Genomic DNA, 21,377 nt, shown 5'->3' with positions numbered 1-21,377 from the left:
ATTCCCCACTGACACCAACCCCCCCATTCACACAAACACCCCCTACTCACAACCAAAGTCCCCCCAGTCACACGGACACCCTACTCACACCAACACCCCCCCGACTCCCACACACATCATACCTGTACATACCACCACACCCACCTCCCGCCACAACTGACCCAGGCAGAGAGAACCCCCCAGCTCCCTCCCAGGTGTCTGGAGTGTAACCTCAGCAGAGGCCCCGAGCTCTGCAACAGTGAGGTCACTGGGGCCCGGGGAGTGAGGGAGGCTGGGTGACCCGTGACACTGGTGGGCCAGAGGCCCTGGGAAAGACCATGCCTCAGGTTCCCCACCATGCCGTCCCAGGCTGCGGAGGAGGCACGGGCCTCGCTTTGCCATGTGCCTGGTGGGCTCAGGTGGATGTGAGGCCCTCGGCCTGGCAGAGGCATCCAGCCGCCCCTGTCCACACTCCGAGCCGCTCTCCTGCAAAATCATTTATTCACAGGTGGGCCGGTGTCAGCTGAGTGTGAAGTGCTGGGCACAAAGTTCGCCCGGCCGTCCCAGCAGGCCCTGGGCTGGGATAAACTCCAGCGGCACTGGCTCGGACCCCTTCTTCTTCAGGTCCCGCTCAAAGATCTGCAAAGGACAAAGGACGGTGGCTCTCAGGCTTGGCTCAGCGCCCTGGGGCTCAGGCCCTCGCACCCCGGCCCCAGTCCCATACCTCATAGGCCGTGAGCTCCAGCAGCGGCGCGATGCTGACCTCGGGTACAGACAGGGCCTGGTTGATGACGCTGGCGGCTTTGGACACCTCAGGATGGTAGTGGCGCTGGAGGGCCTGGGGTAGCAGGGCTGTCAAGGGGCAGCTACCCCAGGCCCCCGCCCTATGCCCCCAGCCACCACCTCCCTGTGCTCCTAACCAGAGTGGGCGGGGTGGGGGCAGAGCCACGGAAGAAGGCCAAGCACCAAGCACCCACAAACCCTGGTGGCCAGTGGGGGACACGGCACGAGGCTATGCGGGAGGTGGCATGGGGAGCTGGGCTTTCTGAGGGGCCAAAGGATGGCTCGGGAGGCCCCAGGGCGTGGCAGCAGCACCCTCACCTGAAGCTCCCACAGGGAGCTCTCCAAGGCCCGGCTCTGGGCTGGGTCCTTCTCTCCGGGGTCGTAGGGGTCGGCGTCCAGCTCTAGGAATGAGATGCGGACCCTCATTTGCTGTCCACCTCTCCAGGGCACCAGGCACCCCTGCCACAGGTCCGGCCCAGCCTCCGAGAGCCCCGCGACTCACCAGGGCCGTGTGGGCGGTGCACGAGGACCCGGCAGGCGGGGTGCCGGCGCAGCAGGTTACAGATGAAAGGCAGGACCATGAGCAGGGCCTCGGGGGGAGCCGTCAGGGCCAGGCGGGCCAGGCGCTTGGCAAAGGCGGCCACCAGGTAGGCAGGGAGGTGGCTGGGCAGGGCAGTGGTTGTGAGACAGGGCCTGGACCGCTAGCCCCCATCACCCTCCCCTGGCCCCAGGCTGCAGAAGCACAGAGGAGAGCAGAGCCAGGTGCTCTGGTACTCACGAAGAAGACAGGAAGAGATCAGCCAGGTGGAAGAAACGGGCCCGGTACTTGACGTGAAAGACGGAAGGGTCCAGGAGGCCGTAGAGCTTCTGGTAGAAGTCGGGGTACTCCCTGTGGGCCGGCGGGGAAGGAGCAGTGGATGGAGCAGGGCCCGGGAACTGAGGCCTCCAAGGCCAGGGTCTCACTCGGCACCCCTTCCTCCCGCCCAGGGGCTCCAATGCCACGGCCTGTGAGAAGAGCGGGGACCCCGTGGGGCAGGGTGGGAAGGGCACAGGTAAGCAGGGCTGGACGGACGGGGAAGACCTACACCCCTGGAGACTCACAGGTTGTGTTTGTGAATCAAGATGAACAGCCCGTTCAAGGCCAAGAGGCTGAGGGCCCCACCTGCAGACAGACAGACACACGCTGGAGCTGCAGTGACCTCGCTCCCACCCCACTCCCTGCCCACGCTGAGCCTAAGCTGTGGAGTGTGGCCCTGCCCCTGCTGTCCCCTCCCACAGCCCCCACAGACACAAAGCTGGAGACCACATGCAGGGCAGGGGAGTTGGGGGTGGAGGCTGCAGGGTTGGGGAAGAGGGGCTGCGGGGTGGGGGTTGGGGGGTTGGGGGTATGGGAGGCGCTGCTCCCGGCATGAGTGAGGCGGCCGCACTCACCGAGGGGGGTTGGGGTGTGGTGTGAACCAGGCGGCCGCACTCACCGAGGGGGGTTGGGGTGTGGTGTGAACCAGGCGGCCGCACTCACCGAGGGGGGTTGGGGTGTGGTGTGAACCAGGCGGCCGCACTCACCGAGGTCGCAGGCGCGGGTGAGGAAGTCGATCATGAGCGTGGGCTGGGCCAGCTGCGGCAGGATGGCGTCGTGCGTGATCAGCAGCACCTTCTTGTAGAGGCTGAGGGGCAGCTGGGCGAGGGCCGGCAGGTCAGGGTGAGGCCTCCACCCTTGGGGACACCCGGGTGCTGCCCCTGCCCTCACCAACCAGCCTGGCCCCTACCTTGTGCTTGAGGAAGCTGAGCCACATAGTCTGGAAAGCCTTCCTGTGTTCCTGCGACAGGGTCCAGACTGTACTTGCTGCCCTCCTGACCCCAGACCCAGAGCCCAAGCAGCTGCCAGGGCACACTGAAGCCCAGCCCTGAGCCAACGCAAGCCCGCTCTCCACTCTTCTGACCCCGCCCTCCCTCTAATTGTCACCATTCAAGTCAGGAGCACCTCGCCCTCAAGGCTGGGGTCTCAGAACAGCCAGGAGAGAAGCCTTGGCAAGACGAGGGCCAAGAGGGGGGCTGCGCCCAACACAGCCCGCGGGGCCCACGGATGGCACCAGAGCCTTCAGATTCCGAGAGGCGGTGGTGGCCTCTGACCCAAAGGAGGGCCCCGAGTTCAGAGGCCTTGTCACCTCCCACACTTCGAGTGACCCAGTGGCCATGCGAGCTGCCACCTGTACCCTGGGAGTTTCCTCGTGAGGAAGGCGGCAGCCTGCACGGGGTCTCGCACACACCCCACACGCACCCTGCAAGCCCAGGAGGATGCCCGGCTCTCCGGAGGCCACTCACCTTCAGGTGAGCAACCTTCCAGGTGTCCCACAGCTCTGCAGGGAAAGCGAGAACAAAGGTCACCTGACCCGCGGGGGAGGCAGACCAAGGCCCAGCCTTGTCCGCCCCTGGCCCTCAGTACCCTCACCCGTGCGCTTCACATAGAAGCTGGAGACGGTGGGCTCCTGGCGGGGCAGGCTCACGGCAGACAGCAGCGTGAAGGTGTTGTTCCAGAAGGCCGGGGGCACCTGCGGAGCCGGACCTGAGTGCCTGGATGCCACCCCCCAGCCCCTGCCTCCCCGGGAGGCACCAGCATGATGCTGCTGACAGGCCCCCTCGCTCACCTCGGGGTGCTGGCCAGTGACCCGGGCCACGACCTCCACGGCCGCCTGCATGCTGTGGTAGCGAGTGTCGTCGTAGTCCAGGTACTCCCGGAACTGGGACAGGAGCAGGCTCTGGTCCTCCTCAGGAGAAAGCAGGCCTCCCACCACCAACTGGGGGCAAGGACCAGTGAGCAGCCCTGCCCGGCCCAGCACAGGCCAGCACGGCCCAGGCAGGCAGCCCCACCCCCACCAAGGCCCCTACTCAGCCTCCTCCTGGTTGGGTGGGCCATGAGAGGCACCCCACACGTACAGGAGCCGCAGGAGGGTCCCAGCCAACAGCCAGGCTCAGCTCAGCAGGCCCCGCCCCGACTACAGGGCCACCCTGGGCTCTGGCCAGGCAGCCAGGCCCTCTGGGACCCCCCAGCCGGGCCCTCTGGGACTCCCCAGCCGGGCTCTCTGGGACCCCCCAGCCAGGCCCTCACCTTGAAGAGCTCTCGGGGAAACAGGTAGTTGCCTTCCCACTTGGGCTTCTCCAGGGGATGTGCTCCTTCCAGCTGCACGAACTTCATGAGCGCACTGAGGGCCAGCTCCTGGGAAGGGGCAGTGCAGGGTGGCTGTGATGTCCTCACCCCAGATGGGCCCAGAGCTCAGCCCAGTCAGGGAGCCCCTCACAACCAGGCCCAGAGCTGAGAAAAGGGCGTCCTGGCCTTCTCTTGTTCCACACGCCACCAGATGGCACTCCGGGCTTCCGTGTCCCACCCATGACATGGGCATGACAAGATCTTGAGTTAAAGAAATCCAGTGCTCACGAGAGAGTCTGGCCAGGGAAAGGCACACAGCCCAGGTCTGCTTTATGGCCACCTGACTGCTCTCTCATCACTTGTATCACAGGAATGCCACCATAACCCTTGGGCACAGCTGTGAAAACAGGGGTGTGACGCCAGCATGCTGCCCAACTCAGATTCAGGCTCAGAAGCTCTCATCTCAGGGTGGCAAACTCAGTACTTTCAGGTCCCAGGCAGATGACACCACAAAGCAAAAGAGCCACGTGTGGGATGACAGGAGCAGGCGCCTGTCTCAGAGCTGTCCCTGACTCTCCCTCCAGCCAATCACAGCCATGAACAAACTTAGACCCCAGTGTTGACAGAACTGATTAGTTCTTTGTGAAAAGCAGGATGCTGGTTATTTTCATGTAGTATCTCCCCAGCTTTTAGAAGTCTGCAACTCGACTATAACTAGAGACAGATGCGTCGGCAAAGACGTGGAGTATGGAACACTCATACTCTGCCAGCGGGAGTGTAAGATGGCGCAGCTACTGTGGAAAACAGTCTTGCAGTTCCTCAGACGTTAGAAACAGAACTGCCGTGTGGCCCTGTAATTCCACTGATGAGGCACATTCAAGCAAAACAAACATGTTCACACAAAAGTTTGTACACAAACGTTCACAGTCCACTGTTCTTAACAGCCACAGGTAGAAACGACCCAAATACCCAGCAACGCACGCGCAGCTGACGGGTGCGTGCTGCACGACGGGACGCTGCTCAGCCGCAGGGAGAAACCAGCCTCTGAACACACCGACAAGTGGAAGGCACATACCACATGCTCCCCCTTGTGATGAGCGTCTAGAGAAAGCAAACCCACTGACCCAGAAACTAAATGAGTGGGTGTCTGGGGGTTGGTGTGGAACGGGGTGGGATATGGCAGCGATGTTAACTGGTACAGGATTTCTTTTTGGGGCGATGAAGATGTTCTGGGATAGTGGTAACCACTGTACAACTGTGAACACAGTAACAAACGCTAACTTGTCAATTTTAAATGGTAAACTGTGCATCACTTATTCCTCAATACAGATTTTAAAAAAGCTCACAATGCATTCCCATGGCTGCAGACCACAGTGTGGGCTGAGCAAACACAGCTGTGGACTGGCACGAGGCTTGATGTGTGTGCTCTATGCAACAGAGATGCCCGTCGATGCCTCTGGAGGTGAACACGGGTTGTGCCTCTTCAATATTCAGTACAGGACTCGATAGCCATGTTTGTAAACGGGGCTGAACGCCCACAAGGTGACGATCCCTTGAGCCAAAGAAAGGAAGCAGCTTTCCCTGGACAATTGTGGGAGCCCCAGACCTCTGATTTGTGGATAGCCTGGGAGTGGCAGTGCAGGGGATGGACACGGATGAGTGCGGCCCAATGACCCACCTTGACCTGAAAGGAGGGGTGGCCCAGAAGCTCTCCCAAGCGGTTGCCGCAGCTGTGATAGCGATGTCTCATCCATACTTTGTACTTCCGTGCGGCTCCCCGGGACCCTGCAGACAGGTTAAGGCGGTCAGTGATAGCGGTGTCTCGTCCATACTTTGTACTTCCGTGCAGCTCCCCGGCACCCTGCAGACAGGTTAGGGGGCTCAGCCCACATATGACACTTTGGGCCCCGCCCAAAGTCTCAGGCCTGGCTCCACCCTCCCACTGTCTTCTACTCAGCCTCCACAGGTGGAAACAGGTCGCTATGGCCCCCAGACCTGTGCTGGGACCTGCAGGTTCCCTGAGCCCTGCAAACAGGAAGAGCAGCTCCTACCCCAGGACTGCCTCAGGCAAGCTGCCAGGGGCAGGATCCACATCTCCTCACTTTACTCCAAGACCCCACGTCCCCAGAACGGGGACATAAAGGAAGTTCCGAGTTTAAGTGACCATGTCAAGATCAATCAACATAAAATTACAAAATGGGTGCAAAGCACACAGACAAAAAGTCGTATCTTGTCCAGCGTTCATCTAAACGCAGCTATATAGTATCCATGTCACCCCTGCATCCATCCTCCGCGGGGGCTTGGTGTGTCCTCCCACCAGCCTGCACGGTCTGTGACAGGTTTGGGGGCGCTCATCCCAAGGTGACAAACCTCCCTCCGACCCACGGAAAGAGAAGAGCAGCCCCGGGGCCCTCCAGGGCTCACCCGTCATGACCATCTCCTCAGAAGGCAGCTGGCCCACAAACAGCTCTCCCCGCTCCAGCAAGGCCCCAAAAAGACGGCTGCACGTGCGGACTGCTTCCTGGATCTCCTCCTGGTCCTCAGACTGCAGGAGAGGCGGCGGCAGGGTGCCCGGCCGGGAACTGTCACCTTCGCCCCTGCCTCGGCCGCCCCCCACCCCTGCTCCCTTCCCCCTCGGGACGCCAGCCCCGTCACCCCCGACCCGTGATCCACACGCCTCCCTCCCTGACCCTCCAACGCCGTCTCTGAACCTCCTAGGGCCCTGCCGCCGCAGCCCCCCGTTCAAGTCCCGCTCCCGGGCCGCGACCCCGGCCCTGCGACGCCGCCGGGCCCACCTGCAGCACGGCCAGGATGTCGAACACGGCGTTGGCCTCACTCCGGCTCGCCAGTACTGCCTCCAGCCTGCGGCCCAGCGCCCGGCGAACGCCCGCGGCGCCCGGCTCCCGCTCCATGCCGCCGCCAACACGGCAAAACGCGGTACCCAGCCGCCGGCGCTCCCTTGACGTCACCACTGCGCGTAGAGTCTGACGTCATCTCTACGCGCCGCACCCAAACCCCGTCTTTCGCGCCGAGCCCGAGTCCCAGGCGTGCCGCCGACGTCATCGCCGCGCGCCGAGCCCGAGCCCCAGGCGTGCCGCTGGCCATGTCGCTATTCTACGTCGCGCGGTACCAGGGCCCCGAGGCGGCAGCTGCGGCGGGGCCGGAGGGCGCGGAGGCCGGGGCCCACGGCCGGGCCCGCGCGCTGCTCGAGCGGCTGCAGAGCCGGGCCCGCGAACGGCAGCAGCAGCGGGAGCCCGCGCCGACCGAGGCGGCTGCACCGACCGAGCCGGCGACCAGGAAGCGACGGCGGCCCCGGCGGCGGCGGCGGGTGAACGGCGCGGAGTCGGGCAGCCCGGAGGCGCGGCAGGGAAAGCGACGGAAGGCGGACGGCGAGGACGCGGGCGCAGGTGAGTCGTGGGGCGAGCGGGCTCCCTCCGGGGCGCCGGCGACTCGGTGCTGACGCGCTGCCGGGGGGGTGTCTGCGTCGCAGAAAGCAGCGAGGATGCGCTGGGGGAGCCCAGCTCAGGGAGCAGCGAGGATGCGCCAGGGGAGCCCAGCTCAGGGAGCAGCGAGGAGGCGCCGGGGGAGCGCAGCGCCAGCGCCGAGGCGGCCCCAGACGGACGGGCCCTGGAGGAGGCGGCCAGACCCCTGGTCCCCGGCCTGGTGCTGGGGGGGTTCGGGAGGAGGAAGGCGCCGAAGGTGAGCGGCGGCTGTCGGAAGGGTGGTCGGCGTGGGAGGGGAGGCTGCGCAGATTCTTAAGTGTGGCGGTCGCCCCGGAAGGCATCGTTGAGCGAATGCTCCCGGGTCACAGACGCGCCTCACTGCCAGGCCTGCAGTTTCATCCCCTAGGAGTCTGGATCCTGCATGTGCGGAGCTCCCGTTTTTTCTGCTAGGCTTGCCCCTGCCATCCCGTCGCGCCGCGCCAGTTCTCCTGCAGGATGTGCTTGCGTGAACGTGCGGGGGGGTCTCCTGCTGTGCGCTCACCGCCTCAGGAGCAAGTCAGAGGCCATTCCGCAAGCCCCTGGCCCTTGGTGTTTTTGCTTAGCACGGGTGGTTTTCGGTAGAGATCTCTGGTGAGACAGGTGAAGAAAAGGAGAAGTTTGGCAGAGTGCTTGGGCACCTTAGGTAGGGCGGGGTGGAGAAGGTTTTCTTTGAGCTGGGATGCGAAGACTTGAAGCCAGGTCAAAGTTGAGGGTTGGGGATGCCAGGCAGAGGCCTCGAGGCAGGGACGCCGGCGTGGCTGGGGCAGGCGAGCACCAGGTCACAGGGCCTCCTGGCTGCGGAAGGGTGGGTGCCACTGTGGGTTGATGGGAGACTACAGGTGAGTTTGCTCAGTGAGTGGTGTCTGCTTTTGCTGTTGAACTTCTGTCAAGGCTGCATGAAAAGTGCATCCTGGGGCTGAGGAGGAGCTGGAGACTACAGAACAGGTTTCCCCGGCCTCCCTCCCCCAGCCTCTGCCACCCTGGGCTGCTGCTGCGTGAGAGCCTGGAAGGTGCTCACCTGGCCTCTTTTTTTGATGGCAGGTCCAGCCTTTCCTGCCAAGGTGGCTGGCTGAGCCCAGCTGTGTCAGAAAGAACGTCAACGAAGATCTGGTTCCTATCGAGGACATCCCTGAGGTCCACCCTGACCTGCAGAAGCAGCTGCGGGCACATGGCATCTCGTCCTACTTTCCAGGTGCCCCAGCCCCGGGCAGGCAGCTGAGGGAACACCTCCCTGGGCACCCACACAAAAGGCTGTGCGTGGCCATGGGTCAGGCGTCCCTGCCACATCGGTGCCAAGTGTGGTCTCAGCACCCTCAAGCTCATGGTTCTCCTGAGGCTGGTGTTCCTCTGGGCCCTGGTGCCATTCCTCGGGGGAGTGGTTCCCAGGCCTCCAGCAGAGCGGCCCAGCCCAGAGGTCACAGGCAGGGAAGCGGCAGGCCCAGGCGTAAACATGTGACTTCTCTCTCGCCTTTCTTCGTCCAGTCCAGGCAGCTGTGATTCCTGCCCTCCTGGAGAGCGCGGCCTGTGGGTTTCTGGTGGGCAGAGGTGGCTACCGGCCTAGCGACCTCTGTGTTTCTGCCCCGACAGGCAGTGGGAAGACACTGGCCTTCGTCATCCCTGTGGTGCAGGTCTGTGTGAGGGTCCCCTTCCTCTGTAGCGCGTGTGCAGAGGGCAGGTAACAGCCTTGCTGACACAGGAGCCCCTTCCTCCTCAGGCCCTGCTGTCCAGAGTGGTCTGCCACATCCGTGCCCTGGTCGTGCTGCCCACCAAGGAGCTGGCCCAGCAGGTACGTGGACCCTAGACCTGGAGTGTGGCACCGCCAGCCTCTGCTTCCTTGCTTAGTGCACGGCGGTCAGCCCCTGGGTGACCCAGACTAGATCTGGGGTCCTTTTTGCTGCAGTGGGGGAACACCAGCTATCTCCAGGCCGGTGACAGACTTCTCCTGCAGGTGACCAAAGTTTTCAACATCTACACGGATGCCACACCTCTGAGAGTCTCCCTGATTACGGGACAGAAGTCTCTGGCCAAGGAGCAGGAGAGCCTCGTCCAGAAAACGTAGGTTGCATCAGGGTGTGGGGTTTTCAAGGTGTCCTTGCTCAGCCTTGCCGGTGGCCTAAGGCACCACAGGAGCAGAGGAGGGGCCACCAAGTTTAACCGCCTGGTTCCCGTGAAGAGGAGGAGCTCCCGTCTGCCCCCTTCCCACGCAGGGTGGAGTTGGGACTATGGGGTGAGGCAGCGTCTTGCTGTCCGGAAGCCCTTGAGAAAGCTTCCTTCTCTCGAGCCGCCCTTTGGTCTGTAGTGCTGACGGGTTCCGCTGCTTGGCTGACATCGTGGTAGCCACCCCCGGCCGCCTGGTGGACCACATCGACCAGACCCCAGGATTCAACCTCCAGCAGCTCCGCTTCCTGGTAAGTCCCCACCCCAGAGGCCTGGGCTTTGAGCTCAGGGCCGTGCCACCCAGTCCCGGGCTCCCTGCCTCCCGCAGGTCATCGACGAGGCTGACCGGATGATTGACAGCATGCATCAATCCTGGCTGCCACGGGTGGTGGCGGCTGCCTTCCAGAGTGAGGACCCCACGGACCCCTGTGCCTTGCTCCAGCGAAGACAGGTCCAGGCTGTGACAGCCGCCAGGTATCCAGCAGCACGCCCAGGTGCTGGCATCCCCTGAGCAGAGGCCTCTGCGTGTAGCTCTCCTTTCTTAGTGCCAAGAGACAAGGCTGGCTTGAGCTCTGGTGCACAGAACCGCATCGTTCTGTTCTGTGAGCTGGACTCACCTTGCCCCTGGCCCACGGTAGTCTCTACAGTGGGTAGTGTGAAGAATCCCTGGAGTCTCGAGGCAGCCACTGACACAGTGCCAGCAACACCCCCTTCTCTTCCAGTACCTGCTGTCCGCAGATGCCCCTGCAGAAGCTGCTCTTCTCGGCTACTCTGACCCAGAACCCCGAAAAGCTGCAGCAGCTGGGCCTCCATCAGCCCCGGCTTTTCTCCACAGGGCTGGCACGCAGGGGCCTGGAAGATACAGATGGGGACGGGGACTTGGGGAAGTATGCCTTCCCTGTTGGGCTCACGGTGAGTGGGATACTGGCTAGGCAGAGGGTTGCACCAGGAGCCTGGGGCCCCTAACCAACCCCCACCTCCATCCCCACCCCCTGCTGTCCCCGTAGCACCACTACGTGCCCTGCAGCCTCAGCTCTAAGCCGCTGGTTGTCCTGCACCTGGTCCTGGAGATGGGCTTCTCGAAGGTTCTCTGCTTCACCAACTCCCGAGAGAACTCCCACAGGTGAGGCCCCAGCTGGGCGGGGATGGCAGAGGCAGCCTCTGGTCCCAGCATCACGGGGCTGCAGCCTTCTCTCTGCCTAGGCTCTTCTTGCTGGTGCAGGCCTTTGGGGGCGTGGACGTGGCTGAGTTCTCCTCGCGCTACGGCCCTGGCCAGAGGAGGAGGATCCTGAAGCAGTTTGAACAGGGGAAGATCCAGCTGTGAGTCCCTGGGCAGGGGCGGGCCTCTGTGGGGTGGGGGTGCCCACTCCAGGGTCAGCTTTGGGGCGGGCCTCTGTGGGGTGGGGGTGCCCACTCCAGGGTCAGCTTGGGGCCCTCTAAAGGGTGCTTCCTTCTGCAAATCGGCTTCCTGTGCCCTGGATCCATGGCAGCCACTTCCCAGAAAGGCCTGAGCTGCCCCCCACAGGGCCGGTGCTGCCACAGCCCCTGCTCCTGGCACAGCAGGCCCACGATGCTGTGTGTCCCGGCAGGCTCATCAGCACGGATGCCACCGCCCGAGGCATCGATGTGCAGGGTGTGGAGCTGGTGGTGAACTATGACGCCCCCCAGTACCTGAGAACCTACGTGCACCGGTGAGTGCGGCGCAGCCGCCACTGGGGGGTCTGGGGCTTTGTGAGCTCCTGGGCGTTGTATGTGGGACCGTCCTGCCTGGTGTGGGTGGGGTTGGTGTGGAGAGAAGCCGTCGTTCCGTCAGACCCCTGAAGGCTCAGGGGCCAGGCTGGAGATAGCCGCGTGTGATTCCAGGGCTGGGAGGACGGCCCGCGCTGGGAAAATGGGACAGGCCTTCACGCTGCTCCTGAAAGTGCAGGTGAGGCGCGAGGGTCTTGGGAGTTTCTGCTGCCTAAGGGTGACGAGGGGCTGGCCCAAGAACCCCCTTCCACCATGAGCTTCCCTCCAGGAGAGGAGGTTCCTTCAGATGCTGACTGAAGCTGGGGCGCCTGAGTTGCGGCGGCACGAGCTCTCCAGCAAGCTGCTGCAGCCCCTGGTTCCTCGGTACGAGGAGGCTCTGTCCCAGCTGGAGGAGTCCATCAAGGTGAGGGCCAGTGTCCGGCACGAAACCCTCTGAGGGTTTCTCCACGCGTGCACAAAAGAGGAAACGAGGAAAGAGGGTCATACAAGTTGTCCTCGAGCTTCTGGCCCAAGGACAAGGAGCCCCCGGGTGTCAATGGTGGAAATGCATGGCCCCAGGGAGGGTCAGCAGAGCCAGGGCCGGGCTTCTGCAGCGCGGGGCTTCCGGTCCTCAGCCTTCCGGGCAGAGCCCAGGGTCCCGCAGACAATGAGGGGAAGGAGTATGTGGTGCTGAGCCGTCCTCTTTCCCCCACAGGAAGAGCACAAGCAGAGGGCGGCCTAGGCCGGGGCTCAGAGGGCCCGAGGGACTGCACCAGAGGACCAGAGGGACTGCGCGCTCACCACCCTGAGCCTCCTTCCAGAGCTGATCACTGATGTTCTGTGTGAGGAAAGGAGTCCCCCAGCAGACACAGCCTTCCTCCCCGAGCACGTGGTCTCTGCGCCAGGCAGCCTGGGCGTCAAAGCTCAAGCACACGCCCAGACTGGAGACTTTAGGGCCTGTCACTTTCATGGCCTGAAGGTCAGGATGGCCGCTGGCAATGAAGCCTCAGTAAAACTATGAAAAGTACTCCCAGACAGACACAGTGGCACCTGTCATGATTTTTCTGAGAGTTGTCGGGATTAACCTTGAGTTAATGTTAAAAATGAGGCTCTCGGCCAGGCATGGTGGCTCGCGCCTGTAATTCCAGCACTTTGGGAGGCCAAGATGGGTGGATCACCTGAGGTCAGGAGTTCGAGACCAGCCTGACCAACATGGAGAAACCCCATCTCTTTTATTTGTCTTGTATTTTGTAAAAATACAAAATTAGCTGGGTGTGGTGGCAGGTGCCTATAATCCCAGCTACTTGGACGGCTGAGGCAGGAGAATGGCTTGAACCTGGGAGGTGTAGGCTGTGGTGAGCTGAGATTATGCCATTGCACTCCAGTCTGAGCAACAAGAGCGAAACTCTGTCTCAAAAAAAAAAAATAAATAAATAATTAGCTCTCAGAGCAACACAAATGTGTTGACCATCTTCCCTCTGAAAGGTCGCTCCAGAGTCCCACGCTGACACATGAGGGACCCACGTGGGCTGTCCTGCTTTTGGAACAAACGCTGAGAAATGCGGGTAAACCCTTCCCCAGGCCTGTGTCAGGCAGAGTTGCTTGCATTGTCACAGACCAAAGAAGTCAGCTGTGCAGTTCCCAACATTTTACTTTGTAACCAGTCCCCCGCCTGGGTGTAAAGTCAACTCACAGCATGAAACTTCCCACTGTGAACGTGGAAAACACGCCTTGGAAACACTGACCACTGTCTGTAAAGAGGCTCTGTTTTGAAAGTCTTGTATGATAATATTCAAAGAAATAGGAGTGAACTGTGGTTCTTTCTCTGCCTGGAGATACCTGCTTCAGTAGAATGACAGTGTGGAAACATTCCTGAGACTGAGGCTCACCTCGAGTTACATTCGCTTGTCCCCCAGCCACAGGCCAAGGTGACGCATGAGAAGTCAAATCCCACAAGCAGGATGGACGCTTACGGGGACGCACTCAGACCAGAAACCTCACACCAGACACGCACACACTTCGTCGGGATATAAACGCAACATTCCCACACAAGGCAAGCTTCAGTGCAGGCTGCACGAGGCACCCTCGTGTGTGCTGGATCGTGGGGCCTTGGCTACAGAGTCGCCCTCCCAGTGTCTACTGTGGTCATCCAATGAGAGGCTTCTCCTGGGGTCCAGGTTTCTGGGCCAGTCCTAGTCCTGGGAGCTTCCCAGTGTAAAAACTAGGCAACAGCAGCCCTGGACGTCCCACCCCAGTCCAACAGCAAAGGGGATGAGAATGGGGGCGCCCTCCTCGACTGGAGCATGTGCTGAATCCCCTTGGTCGGGGCGCACGTCAAGGAAGCCGCCCTGCTGAGCTCTTGGGTGACTCCCACCCCACTCCCCATGCCTGCCCTGCCTCTGCTGGGGCCCGGAACCTCCCAGTGGAGGCTGCATCTGGGCTTTGGCTGCTGCCTCGGCCTTGCAGCATCCAGAGCTGCCCAGGGTTCTGTGCCCCCAGCACGGGCGTCTGTGAGCCAACCATGGTGACACACTGCTGTAGTAGCTTGTGCTGTGCCTGCTGGATGCACGTGCCCCTGCTACTGGCCACTGTGGTCTGACACGTCACCAGCGGCTGTGCTGAACCTGTGTGTTAAAGGGTGTGATGAACAGATGGATCTGTGTTTAACAGAGAATTCGACACTGCCATCATTTTCCCGAGGTGGACTGGACCTCAGAGGCGGTCAAAGCAGCGAAACGGGAAATGCTGCCTCTGCAGAGCCTGGAATCAGCTAATTCCCAGCACGTTGGTTTTCTCTCATTTCTTAGAAGGCAACATACCCAGAATTATAAAAATGCCGCTTATGATATATAAATAGCCGCCACTGATGTGGTCTGGTTTTTGGTCAAGGAAGACAGTGAGAACTGACTTCTGCTGACCCCACAGTGAGGCAGGCTTGGCTGGTGACATCAGCAAAGCACCAGCCACTGAAAGTCTGTGGACACTTAGGGCAGACAAGAGCAAGCCCAGAACCGGCCCGTGGTGGTTGAGGTACAACCCTGCCCCGCCCTCCCCGGGCTCAGCCTGACGGAAGCTCTCTTTGGGGCACTGCCAGGCACAGTGGCCACCAGCCACGGAGATGCATTCCGTGCCACTCGCCAGCCACGGAGACACATTCCATGCCACTCGCCAGCCACAGAGACACATTCCATGCCACTCCTCAGGGAGATGCAGCTCAACCACAGCGAGATCCACCTCACACCCACAAGGATGGCCAAGAAGGTAGGCGTGGGTGGAGATGCAAAAAACCGGAACCTTCTGTTAAAACAGGGACCCTAAGACTGACAGAGTCTTCATGGCAATCAGATGCCAAATTACAAACAGGACCTAAGGCTGGGCTGTGTGAGGTTCAAGTCATACACCCACACTTACAGAATAAACCGTGTTCTGGGGCCACAAGATGTTTCTCTCCAGCAGCTAAGCAAGCTCTGGCCTCAAGACGAGCAATGTTGAAGCAACTGCAGCTTACCCAGCTCACACACGCGGACTCACGGACCCCTGCTCCACCAGCCACGACTACAGCCGTAACGACACAACGCTGACGGCGGTAACTTTCTCCTGATCAGGACACAAGGCTGACGGCAGTGACTTTCTCCTGATCAGGACACAAGGCTGACGGCGGTGACTTTCTCCTGATCAGGACACAAGGCTGACGGCGGTGACTTTCTCCTGATCAGGACACAAGGCTGACGGCGGTGACTTTCTCCTGATCAGAGAGCACCGAAGTGTGCATGGCCCTGGCTGGTGTGGAGGCTGCGCACAGAGTGCCTTCCCATCCCCACTTCAGCTTTTCGCATGCACGGTCTAATTATTCATAATGCATTTGAATGTGATGCCTCCACCCCAAGGTGAAGATGGGACCCACGTAACATGCATGTTTGCCTGTCACACACGTCCATGTTCCCCTTTTGTGAATATTCATACCTGTTCTGTGACCTGTTGAACACGTGCGCCTGGCCAAGCTGTTGGGCACACACCCGCCACAGCCTCCTCGCTTCGGAAGTGCCTGCTTGTGTCTCTGCCAGAGGCTCCGCTTCCCAGCCTGGCAGGACAGCCACCCTGCAGGGTGCAACCCTTTCTAAGAGACAGCTCGGTCCACCTGCGTTGAAGCTGGTTTGAAAAAAAAAAAAAAGAGCTCTCCTCCCCAGATTTGTGAACCTTGTGATTGTTCAGTGGACACCTCACATGTTGCTGGTGGGAAGGTCACATGTGGAGACAGCTGGGCAAAGCCTTGGGACGTTAAATGCAGAGTCATTTATGACCCAGCACTTCCCTCCTACACACCTTGTACACCACAGATCAGTGAAACCTACATCCACACAGAAACGTGTACACAAATCTCTCCGCAGCACTGTTCACAGTAGCCAAAAACTAAAAACTAACCACATGTCCATCAGCTGATGAATGGATAATAAAACGTGGGAAATCCACACCAGGAGAGAAAAAGGAGTGAGGCACCAGCACAGGCACCATGTGGATGAACCCGAAACCCAACGCTAAGTGAAGGAAGGCTCCAGAACCTGATGCTAAATGAAGGAAGGCTCCAGCTGTAGGGAGTGTCCCAGGCACAGGCAGAGATGAAAGGGCGCCAGGGCCGGGAGTGGGGGCTGGGGCTGGGGACACAGTGGCGGGGAGTGGGTGGGGTTTGTTTTGGGGATGATGAGAATGTTCTTAGATTGTGTGTGGTGATGGCTGCTCACCTCTATAAACCTTTTACTAAGAACCATGGTCTGGATGGATACAGTGTGTGAATTCTCTCTGAGTCCAGCAATTTGTTTGAAAAAGGTGGACGATGCCAACATCACTAACCACCAGGGAGACGCAGGCCACGGCCATGCCAGCTCACTGGAGTTGTGAGGATGGAAACACCAGCCCGCCTCCCTCAATTCAGACCTCAGCGTGGATGCAAAGAATGTCTGGGATGGGACTGGCAGCTGATTAGAGACGCAACCGCTGAACCTGTGGACTGTGTTCAAACAAATGGCAGCAGAATGCAAAGGCAACTGTTATAGGAGGCAGAAAGAAATGGTTTAGGTAGGGTAAAGCCAGTCTCCAGCAGAAAACTTGCCTTTTAACAAAAATAGCTCCCTTTCTAACCTCTGAGTTCAAAATCACTTCTTCTCTAACACCAAGCAGGCTGAAAGAGCAGACCGTAAGTCACAGACGAGACAGCTCGGGCAGAGGAGTCAGCGGGGAGTCTCCTGGGTAATCGCCAAACTTCACACACAACGGGCCCCAGTAAAACAGTGGGCCCTAATAAGCACATTCCTTTCCCTTTAGGCACTCTAAGATAGGGAAACTAAAAGCAGACTCTCCGGGGTGCCTGTAGCCCCAAGAAGATGTCTGGGAACAGACCCAGAGACCTCCCAGAAAAGCGTCACAGAGCAACAGACTAAGAGTCTGATAGGAACTCTTCTCTATACAGATGCCACACCTGGTCCCAGCTAAATCCTTGGGCCCTGGGAGGACAGGACATCCCTCCTCTAGCCCCTCATCACTAGCCCACTTATGAAAACCTTGACAGGCCGGGCACGGTGGCTCACGCCTATAATCCCAGCACTTTGGGAGGTTGAGTTGGGCAGATCACAAGGTCTGGAGATCAAGACCATCCTGGCCAACATGGTGAAACCCCACCTCTACTAAAAATACAAAACTTAGCTGAGTGTGGTGGCGTGTATCTCAGGAGGCTGAGGCAGGAGAATCGCTTGAACCCGGGAGGTGGAGGTTGCAGTGGGCCGAGATCGCGCCACAGCACTCAAGCCTGGGCGACAGGAAAAACCAAACAAACAAAAAAGCCTTGACATCTTTACTACAACTTGGCAGCCCACTCAGTTCCCCTTGGCAGCCCACTCAATTCCCCTCTGTGACGGAGAGCTCTTCTTTCCTTTTGCTTATTAAACGTCTGCTCCAAACTCGTGTGTGTGTGTGTGTGTCTGCGTGAAACCAGGAACCTTGGTATTGACCCCACCATGATTGCCGTTTATCGGGGATTGATAATGGCTCAGTGCCGCTGGGTGCACAGACATGAGATGTGGGCCTGGCAACACTCGGGAGGTGGGAGGACCGGGCACCGGGGCACACGGGAGGTGGGAGGAGCGGGCACCGTGGCACACTCGGGAGGTGGGAGGAGCGGGCACCGGGGCACACGGGAGGTGGGAGGAGCGGGCACCGTGGCACACTCGGGAGGTGGGAGGAGCGGGCACCGGGGCACACGGGAGGTGGGAGGAGCGGGCACCGGGGCACACTCGGGAGGTGGGAGGAGCGGGCACCGTGGCACACTCGGGAGGTGGGAGGAGCGGGCACCGGGGCACACGGGAGGTGGGAGGAGCGGGCACCGTGGCACACTCGGGAGGTGGGAGGAGCGGGCACCGGGGCACACTCGGGAGGTGGGAGGAGCGGGCACCGGGGCACACGGGAGGTGGGAGGAGCGGGCACCGGGGCACACTTGGGAGGTGGGAGGAGCGGGCACCGGGGCACACTTGGGAGGTGGGAGGAGCGGGCACCGGGGCACACTGGGGAGGTGGGAGGAGCGGGCACCGGGGCACACTGGGGAGGTGGGAGGAGCGGGCACCGGGGCACACTGGGGAGGTGGGAGGAGCGGGCACCGGGGCACACTGGGGAGGTGGGAGGAGCGGGCACCGGGGCACACTGGGGAGGTGGGAGGAGCGGGCACCGGGGCACACTGGGGAGGTGGGAGGAGCGGGCACCGGGGCACACTCGGGAGGTGGGAGGAGCGGGCACCGGGGCAGCTGTGGTGCATCAGGCAGGCCCATCCCAGCCCTTCCACAGTGGCACGGGGGCCTGGAGCCTTCCCCAGAGTTTTGAGAAGAGATGTGAGAGGGGAGAGAAGCCGTTTGCCCGACAGGAAGGACACCAGCTGAGCACACAGGAAGAGGTGGGAGGGGCAACAGGAGGGCCGAGGTGTCAGTGACAGTGGGGACCAGGTGGGAGGGGCTGGGGTGGGGCTGAGGGGTGTGCCAGGGCCGTGCCGGCGGCGGCAGGATGGTGGGCCACCAGCTGCTGAGGGCTCAGGCAGGCATCTGTGGCTGGGCCTCGAGGGCTCTTTGCAACCTTCACGGAGCACAGAATAGGGAGGAGGGACCTTCAGTGTGGAGTGTAGGGCTGGGCTGTCCACACACTCCCGTCTCCTTACCTCTCTGGAGGAAGGGGGTGGGTCTTGAAAGTAGGATAATGACAGCAAGGCGCACATCAGTCACGTGGGAGGGGCACAGTGTGAGCCGCCCCCACCTGCATGTGGGCCTGCACTGGCAGGGTCCCCATGGCCTTGGGAACCTGAGACACGGGGAGATGGCAGACAGAGTGCCTTCCTGGTGGGCTGCAGACCGTAGGCCCCTCTCCTGGCGGGCCACTCACCATAGGCCACTCTTGGCTGTTGGCCGCTCGGCTGCTGGGCCTGAACTGTGACTTGCTGGGCATTCATCTAGAACTCAAATGATGGAATGAGAACACCACTCCTCCTGTTGTCCTTCCCAGCTTCTCCCCCACTTCCCCTTTTCCCTAGTTTATAAAACAGGAGAAAAGGGAGAAAGCAAAAAGTTGGAAAGAAACAGAAGGAAGATAAATAGTTAGATGACCTTGGCACCACTACCTGGCCCTGGTGGTTAAAATAATAATAATAATATTAACCCCTGACTAAAACTACTGGTGTTATCTGTAAATTCCAGACATTGTATGAGAAAGCACTGTAAAACTTTTTGTTCTGTTAGCTGATGTATGTAGCCCCCAGTCATGTTCCTCACACTTACTTGATCTATCATGACTTTTTCACGTGGACCCCTTAGAGTTGTAAGCCCTTAAAAGGGCTAGGAATTTCTTTTTCAGGGAGTTCGGCTCTTAAGACGCGAGTCTGCCAACGCTCCCGGCCAAATAAAAACCTCTTCCCTCTTTAATCTGTTATCTGAGGAGTTTTGTCTGTGGCTCGTCCTGCTACAAAATGACAGGCCTTAGAGAAGGAGCGGAAAGACGGTGAGCTGTGGAGGGGTGGCCAACCCCTCCTTCACCTTTCCAGACATGAGTGTTCCGGACAGCCCTGTGCATTCTGGTTGCTGAGAGACTTTAGGGCGAGTTGGAGGAGTCTAGCCCTCCAGGAGCGAGGTCTACACTGTCAGGAAGGCAGAGCAAGGCTGGCCACAAGTGGCTCACGCCTGTAATCCCAGCACTTTGGGAAGCCGAGGCAGGTGGATCACCTGAGGTCAGGAGTTCGAGACCAGCCTGGCCAACATGGTGAAACCCCGTCTCTAATAAAAATATAAAAATTAGCTAGGCATGGTGGTGAACGCCTGTAATCCCAGCGACTCGGGAGGCTGAGGCGGGAGAACTGCTTGAACCCGGGAGGTGGAGGTTGCAGTGAGCCAAGATTGCACCACTGCACTCCAGCCTGGGTGACAGAGTGAGACTCTGTCTCAAAAAAAAAAAAAAAAAAAAAAAAAGGAAGGCAGAGCGAGTCCACCTGCCAGGGCATAGGCAGGGTCCCGGGCCTGGAAGGCCCACAGCCACCCCCACTCAAACAGTCGTAGGCCCCCTATCAGCCCCGGTTCCAAGGAGATGGTCCTTGTCACTGGATAGCTGCAAACTTGGGCAATTGAGAGGTGGACCCATAGGCTCAGCTGGGCCTGGTCTCCGCAGGAGACCCGAGAGGCCCGTCCAGGCCTCAGGAGGAGAACCATCCCCAAGCTCCCGCCCAGGTCAGGGTGGCAGTCATGCCTCTGGAAGGTGGCACAAGACCAGGCAGCAGGCACGGTCAGCAAAACTGGCCACACCCGCGGAGTTAGGGAGCAGAGGAGGGCACAGCCTCCCCAGAGCACAGCTGTGCCTGTCCAGGCCCAGAGGGAGGCAGTGGGTGGTGTGAGCCACCTGCGTGTGGCTCACCTGCTGCGGCTCCCCGGGCACTCCCGGCCTTACTGATTAAGCAGAGAGAAGCCCAGGGTGGGGGCGGCCTCTCGGGCCTTTCAGAGAAACCTCACGCCGTTTCTGGAGAAGTGCGCCCCTGACCCAAGGTCCTCCCTTGCCGATGACACTGCTGGGGTCCACATCACTGTGGGGAGGCATGGGAAAGAAAAAGAAACCAGTGTACGGGTGGCAGGGACCATCCACACCCGAAGGCGCTCCCCTCGAAGGCCCCGCTGCACTCCTGGACCGCGTCCTCCCGTGGCTGAGGAAGGAGGCTGAGGAAGGAGGTGCATCCAGGCTCCCCCATCTGCGGCCCAGCCTCTGCTCTGCTACGGAGAGGCCACCAGGCTGGGGCAGGCAGCACGGTGGCCCACACCCCTAGCTCCCCCAGCGTCCCCGCCCCTGGCAGCCCCACTGCCAGCCAGGGTCTGGCGTCTCTGAGCCAGGCGGCCCAGCTTCCTGGGCCAGGCCATTTGCACCAAGACCCTGAGAAGTCGCCCAGGCTCCACGCAGTGGTTTGGCACATCCCAGGAGACGTCCTCACTGCAGTCCGGCCCTCCCCGTGGCTCCTGCGCCAGGGGCTGCACTGGGCAGGGGTGGGAGGCAACACCAGCTGCCCACTCCAGGAAGGCCTGGGGGCTCATGGGAGGCATCCGGGGGTGGCGGCTGCTCTGGGCTGCGGCCTTGGGGGAGCAGCTCCCCTGGACCACACCTGGAGACTCTACCATTAGCAAAAATGACAGGGAAAGGGCCTCTGTAGCACTGTCCTGTGACTGTGGGCAGAAAAGGAGGCCTCGCTCCCGCTCAAGGAACCTTCTAGAATGCACCTGCCGCTGCTTGCAGTTCTCTTCTTGGTGGGGCCTACAGCTCCTGGTCCAGGTGACAGCGCTTCCCATAAGGTGGGAGAGAATCATCGCCCAACAAGCCCACAGCTCGGGGGCCAGCAGGCAAAAGGCCAAAGCCCTGCTCATATTCCAAACCAGTGGCCTTTGAACACCATGCGCCTGCGGTTCAAAACTGTGCCTTGGGATGTGAGAACAGAGCTCGCAGGGACTAACATGCAAGTCAGGAAACTGCTTCTGAGGGGCCCGACCCTCCGTGGGCTGCCACTCCCCACCGCACCTGGACGCCACGCAACCCTCCGTGGGCTGCCG

General features: G+C 60.7%; 4 protein-coding genes across 5 annotated transcripts in view; 1 reads left to right on the top strand and 3 right to left on the bottom strand.

The window, feature by feature from the left end:
- Positions 1-475: 475 nt before the first annotated feature.
- On the bottom strand, positions 476-21,338 carry NOC4L (nucleolar complex associated 4 homolog). 2 transcript variants are annotated; one of them, XM_050747711.1, is made up of 16 exons: positions 21,335-21,338; positions 6,703-6,854; positions 6,332-6,452; positions 5,586-5,692; positions 3,869-3,976; positions 3,408-3,557; positions 3,212-3,311; positions 3,085-3,119; positions 2,529-2,579; positions 2,326-2,437; positions 1,864-1,924; positions 1,541-1,651; positions 1,265-1,425; positions 1,081-1,163; positions 704-817; positions 476-618 (listed from the first exon to the last, which is right to left on the bottom strand). In XM_050747711.1, exons 2-16 carry the CDS (start codon positions 6,817-6,819, stop codon positions 499-501), a joined length of 1,551 nt encoding a protein of 516 aa, XP_050603668.1. In that variant the 5' UTR covers positions 6,820-6,854; positions 21,335-21,338; the 3' UTR covers positions 476-498. The 2 variants fall into 2 exon arrangements, with proteins under 2 accessions (XP_050603668.1, XP_050603667.1); XM_050747710.1 differs by lacking the exon at positions 21,335-21,338 and having other exon boundaries at positions 6,703-6,876.
- DDX51 (DEAD-box helicase 51) lies at positions 6,994-16,033 on the top strand. The gene is made up of 15 exons (XM_050747724.1): positions 6,994-7,314; positions 7,398-7,606; positions 8,431-8,581; positions 8,872-9,017; positions 9,104-9,175; positions 9,338-9,444; positions 9,689-9,797; positions 9,875-10,020; positions 10,269-10,458; positions 10,554-10,669; positions 10,750-10,866; positions 11,136-11,237; positions 11,410-11,473; positions 11,564-11,698; positions 11,990-16,033. Exons 1-15 carry the CDS (start codon positions 7,011-7,013, stop codon positions 12,014-12,016), a joined length of 1,995 nt encoding a protein of 664 aa, XP_050603681.1. The 5' UTR covers positions 6,994-7,010; the 3' UTR covers positions 12,017-16,033.
- On the bottom strand, positions 17,315-19,723 carry LOC126931680 (homeobox protein ESX1-like). Its single transcript, XM_050750028.1, has 2 exons — positions 17,666-19,723; positions 17,315-17,631 (listed from the first exon to the last, which is right to left on the bottom strand). Exons 1-2 carry the CDS (start codon positions 18,084-18,086, stop codon positions 17,315-17,317), a joined length of 738 nt encoding a protein of 245 aa, XP_050605985.1. The 5' UTR covers positions 18,087-19,723.
- LOC126930558 (putative EP400-like protein) overlaps positions 19,770-21,377 on the bottom strand; it is a 54,016-nt gene continuing 52,408 nt past the window's right edge. Inside the window, exon 11 of the mRNA XM_050747714.1 lies at positions 19,770-20,368. The gene's annotated coding sequence lies outside the window, so the exon portion shown is untranslated. The remainder of the gene's footprint in view (positions 20,369-21,377) is intronic.

The sequence above is a fragment of the Macaca thibetana genome, chromosome 11, assembly GCF_024542745.1.
Source record: "Macaca thibetana thibetana isolate TM-01 chromosome 11, ASM2454274v1, whole genome shotgun sequence".
NCBI lineage: Eukaryota > Metazoa > Chordata > Mammalia > Primates > Cercopithecidae > Macaca > Macaca thibetana.
Note: the sequence above shows the minus strand (reverse complement) of the source record. Positions and strands in the feature narration are given on the sequence as shown.

Excerpts from the sequence above, each read along its gene's own strand:
- DDX51 (XM_050747724.1), top strand. The coding sequence starts at position 7,011 with ATGTCGCTATTCTACGTCGCGCGGTACCAGGGCCCCGAGGCGGCAGCT. Across the intron at positions 8,582-8,871 it reads CATCTCGTCCTACTTTCCAG|TCCAGGCAGCTGTGATTCCT; the intron begins GTGCCCCAGCCC and ends TTCTTCGTCCAG. Across the intron at positions 11,238-11,409 it reads CTGAGAACCTACGTGCACCG|GGCTGGGAGGACGGCCCGCG; the intron begins GTGAGTGCGGCG and ends GTGTGATTCCAG.
- NOC4L (XM_050747711.1), bottom strand. The coding sequence starts at position 6,819 with ATGGAGCGGGAGCCGGGCGCCGCGGGCGTTCGCCGGGCGCTGGGCCGC. Across the intron at positions 3,977-5,585 it reads ACCCCTCCTTTCAGGTCAAG|GAGCTGGCCCTCAGTGCGCT; the intron begins GTGGGTCATTGG and ends GCCCCTTCCCAG. Across the intron at positions 1,426-1,540 it reads GATCTCTTCCTGTCTTCTTC|CCACCTCCCTGCCTACCTGG; the intron begins GTGAGTACCAGA and ends TGCCCTGCCCAG.
- LOC126931680 (XM_050750028.1), bottom strand. The coding sequence starts at position 18,086 with ATGGGCCTGCCTGATGCACCACAGCTGCCCCGGTGCCCGCTCCTCCCA. Across the intron at positions 17,632-17,665 it reads CCGGTGCCCGCTCCTCCCAC|CTCCCGTGTGCCCCGGTGCC; the intron begins CTCCCGAGTGTG and ends CGCTCCTCCCAC.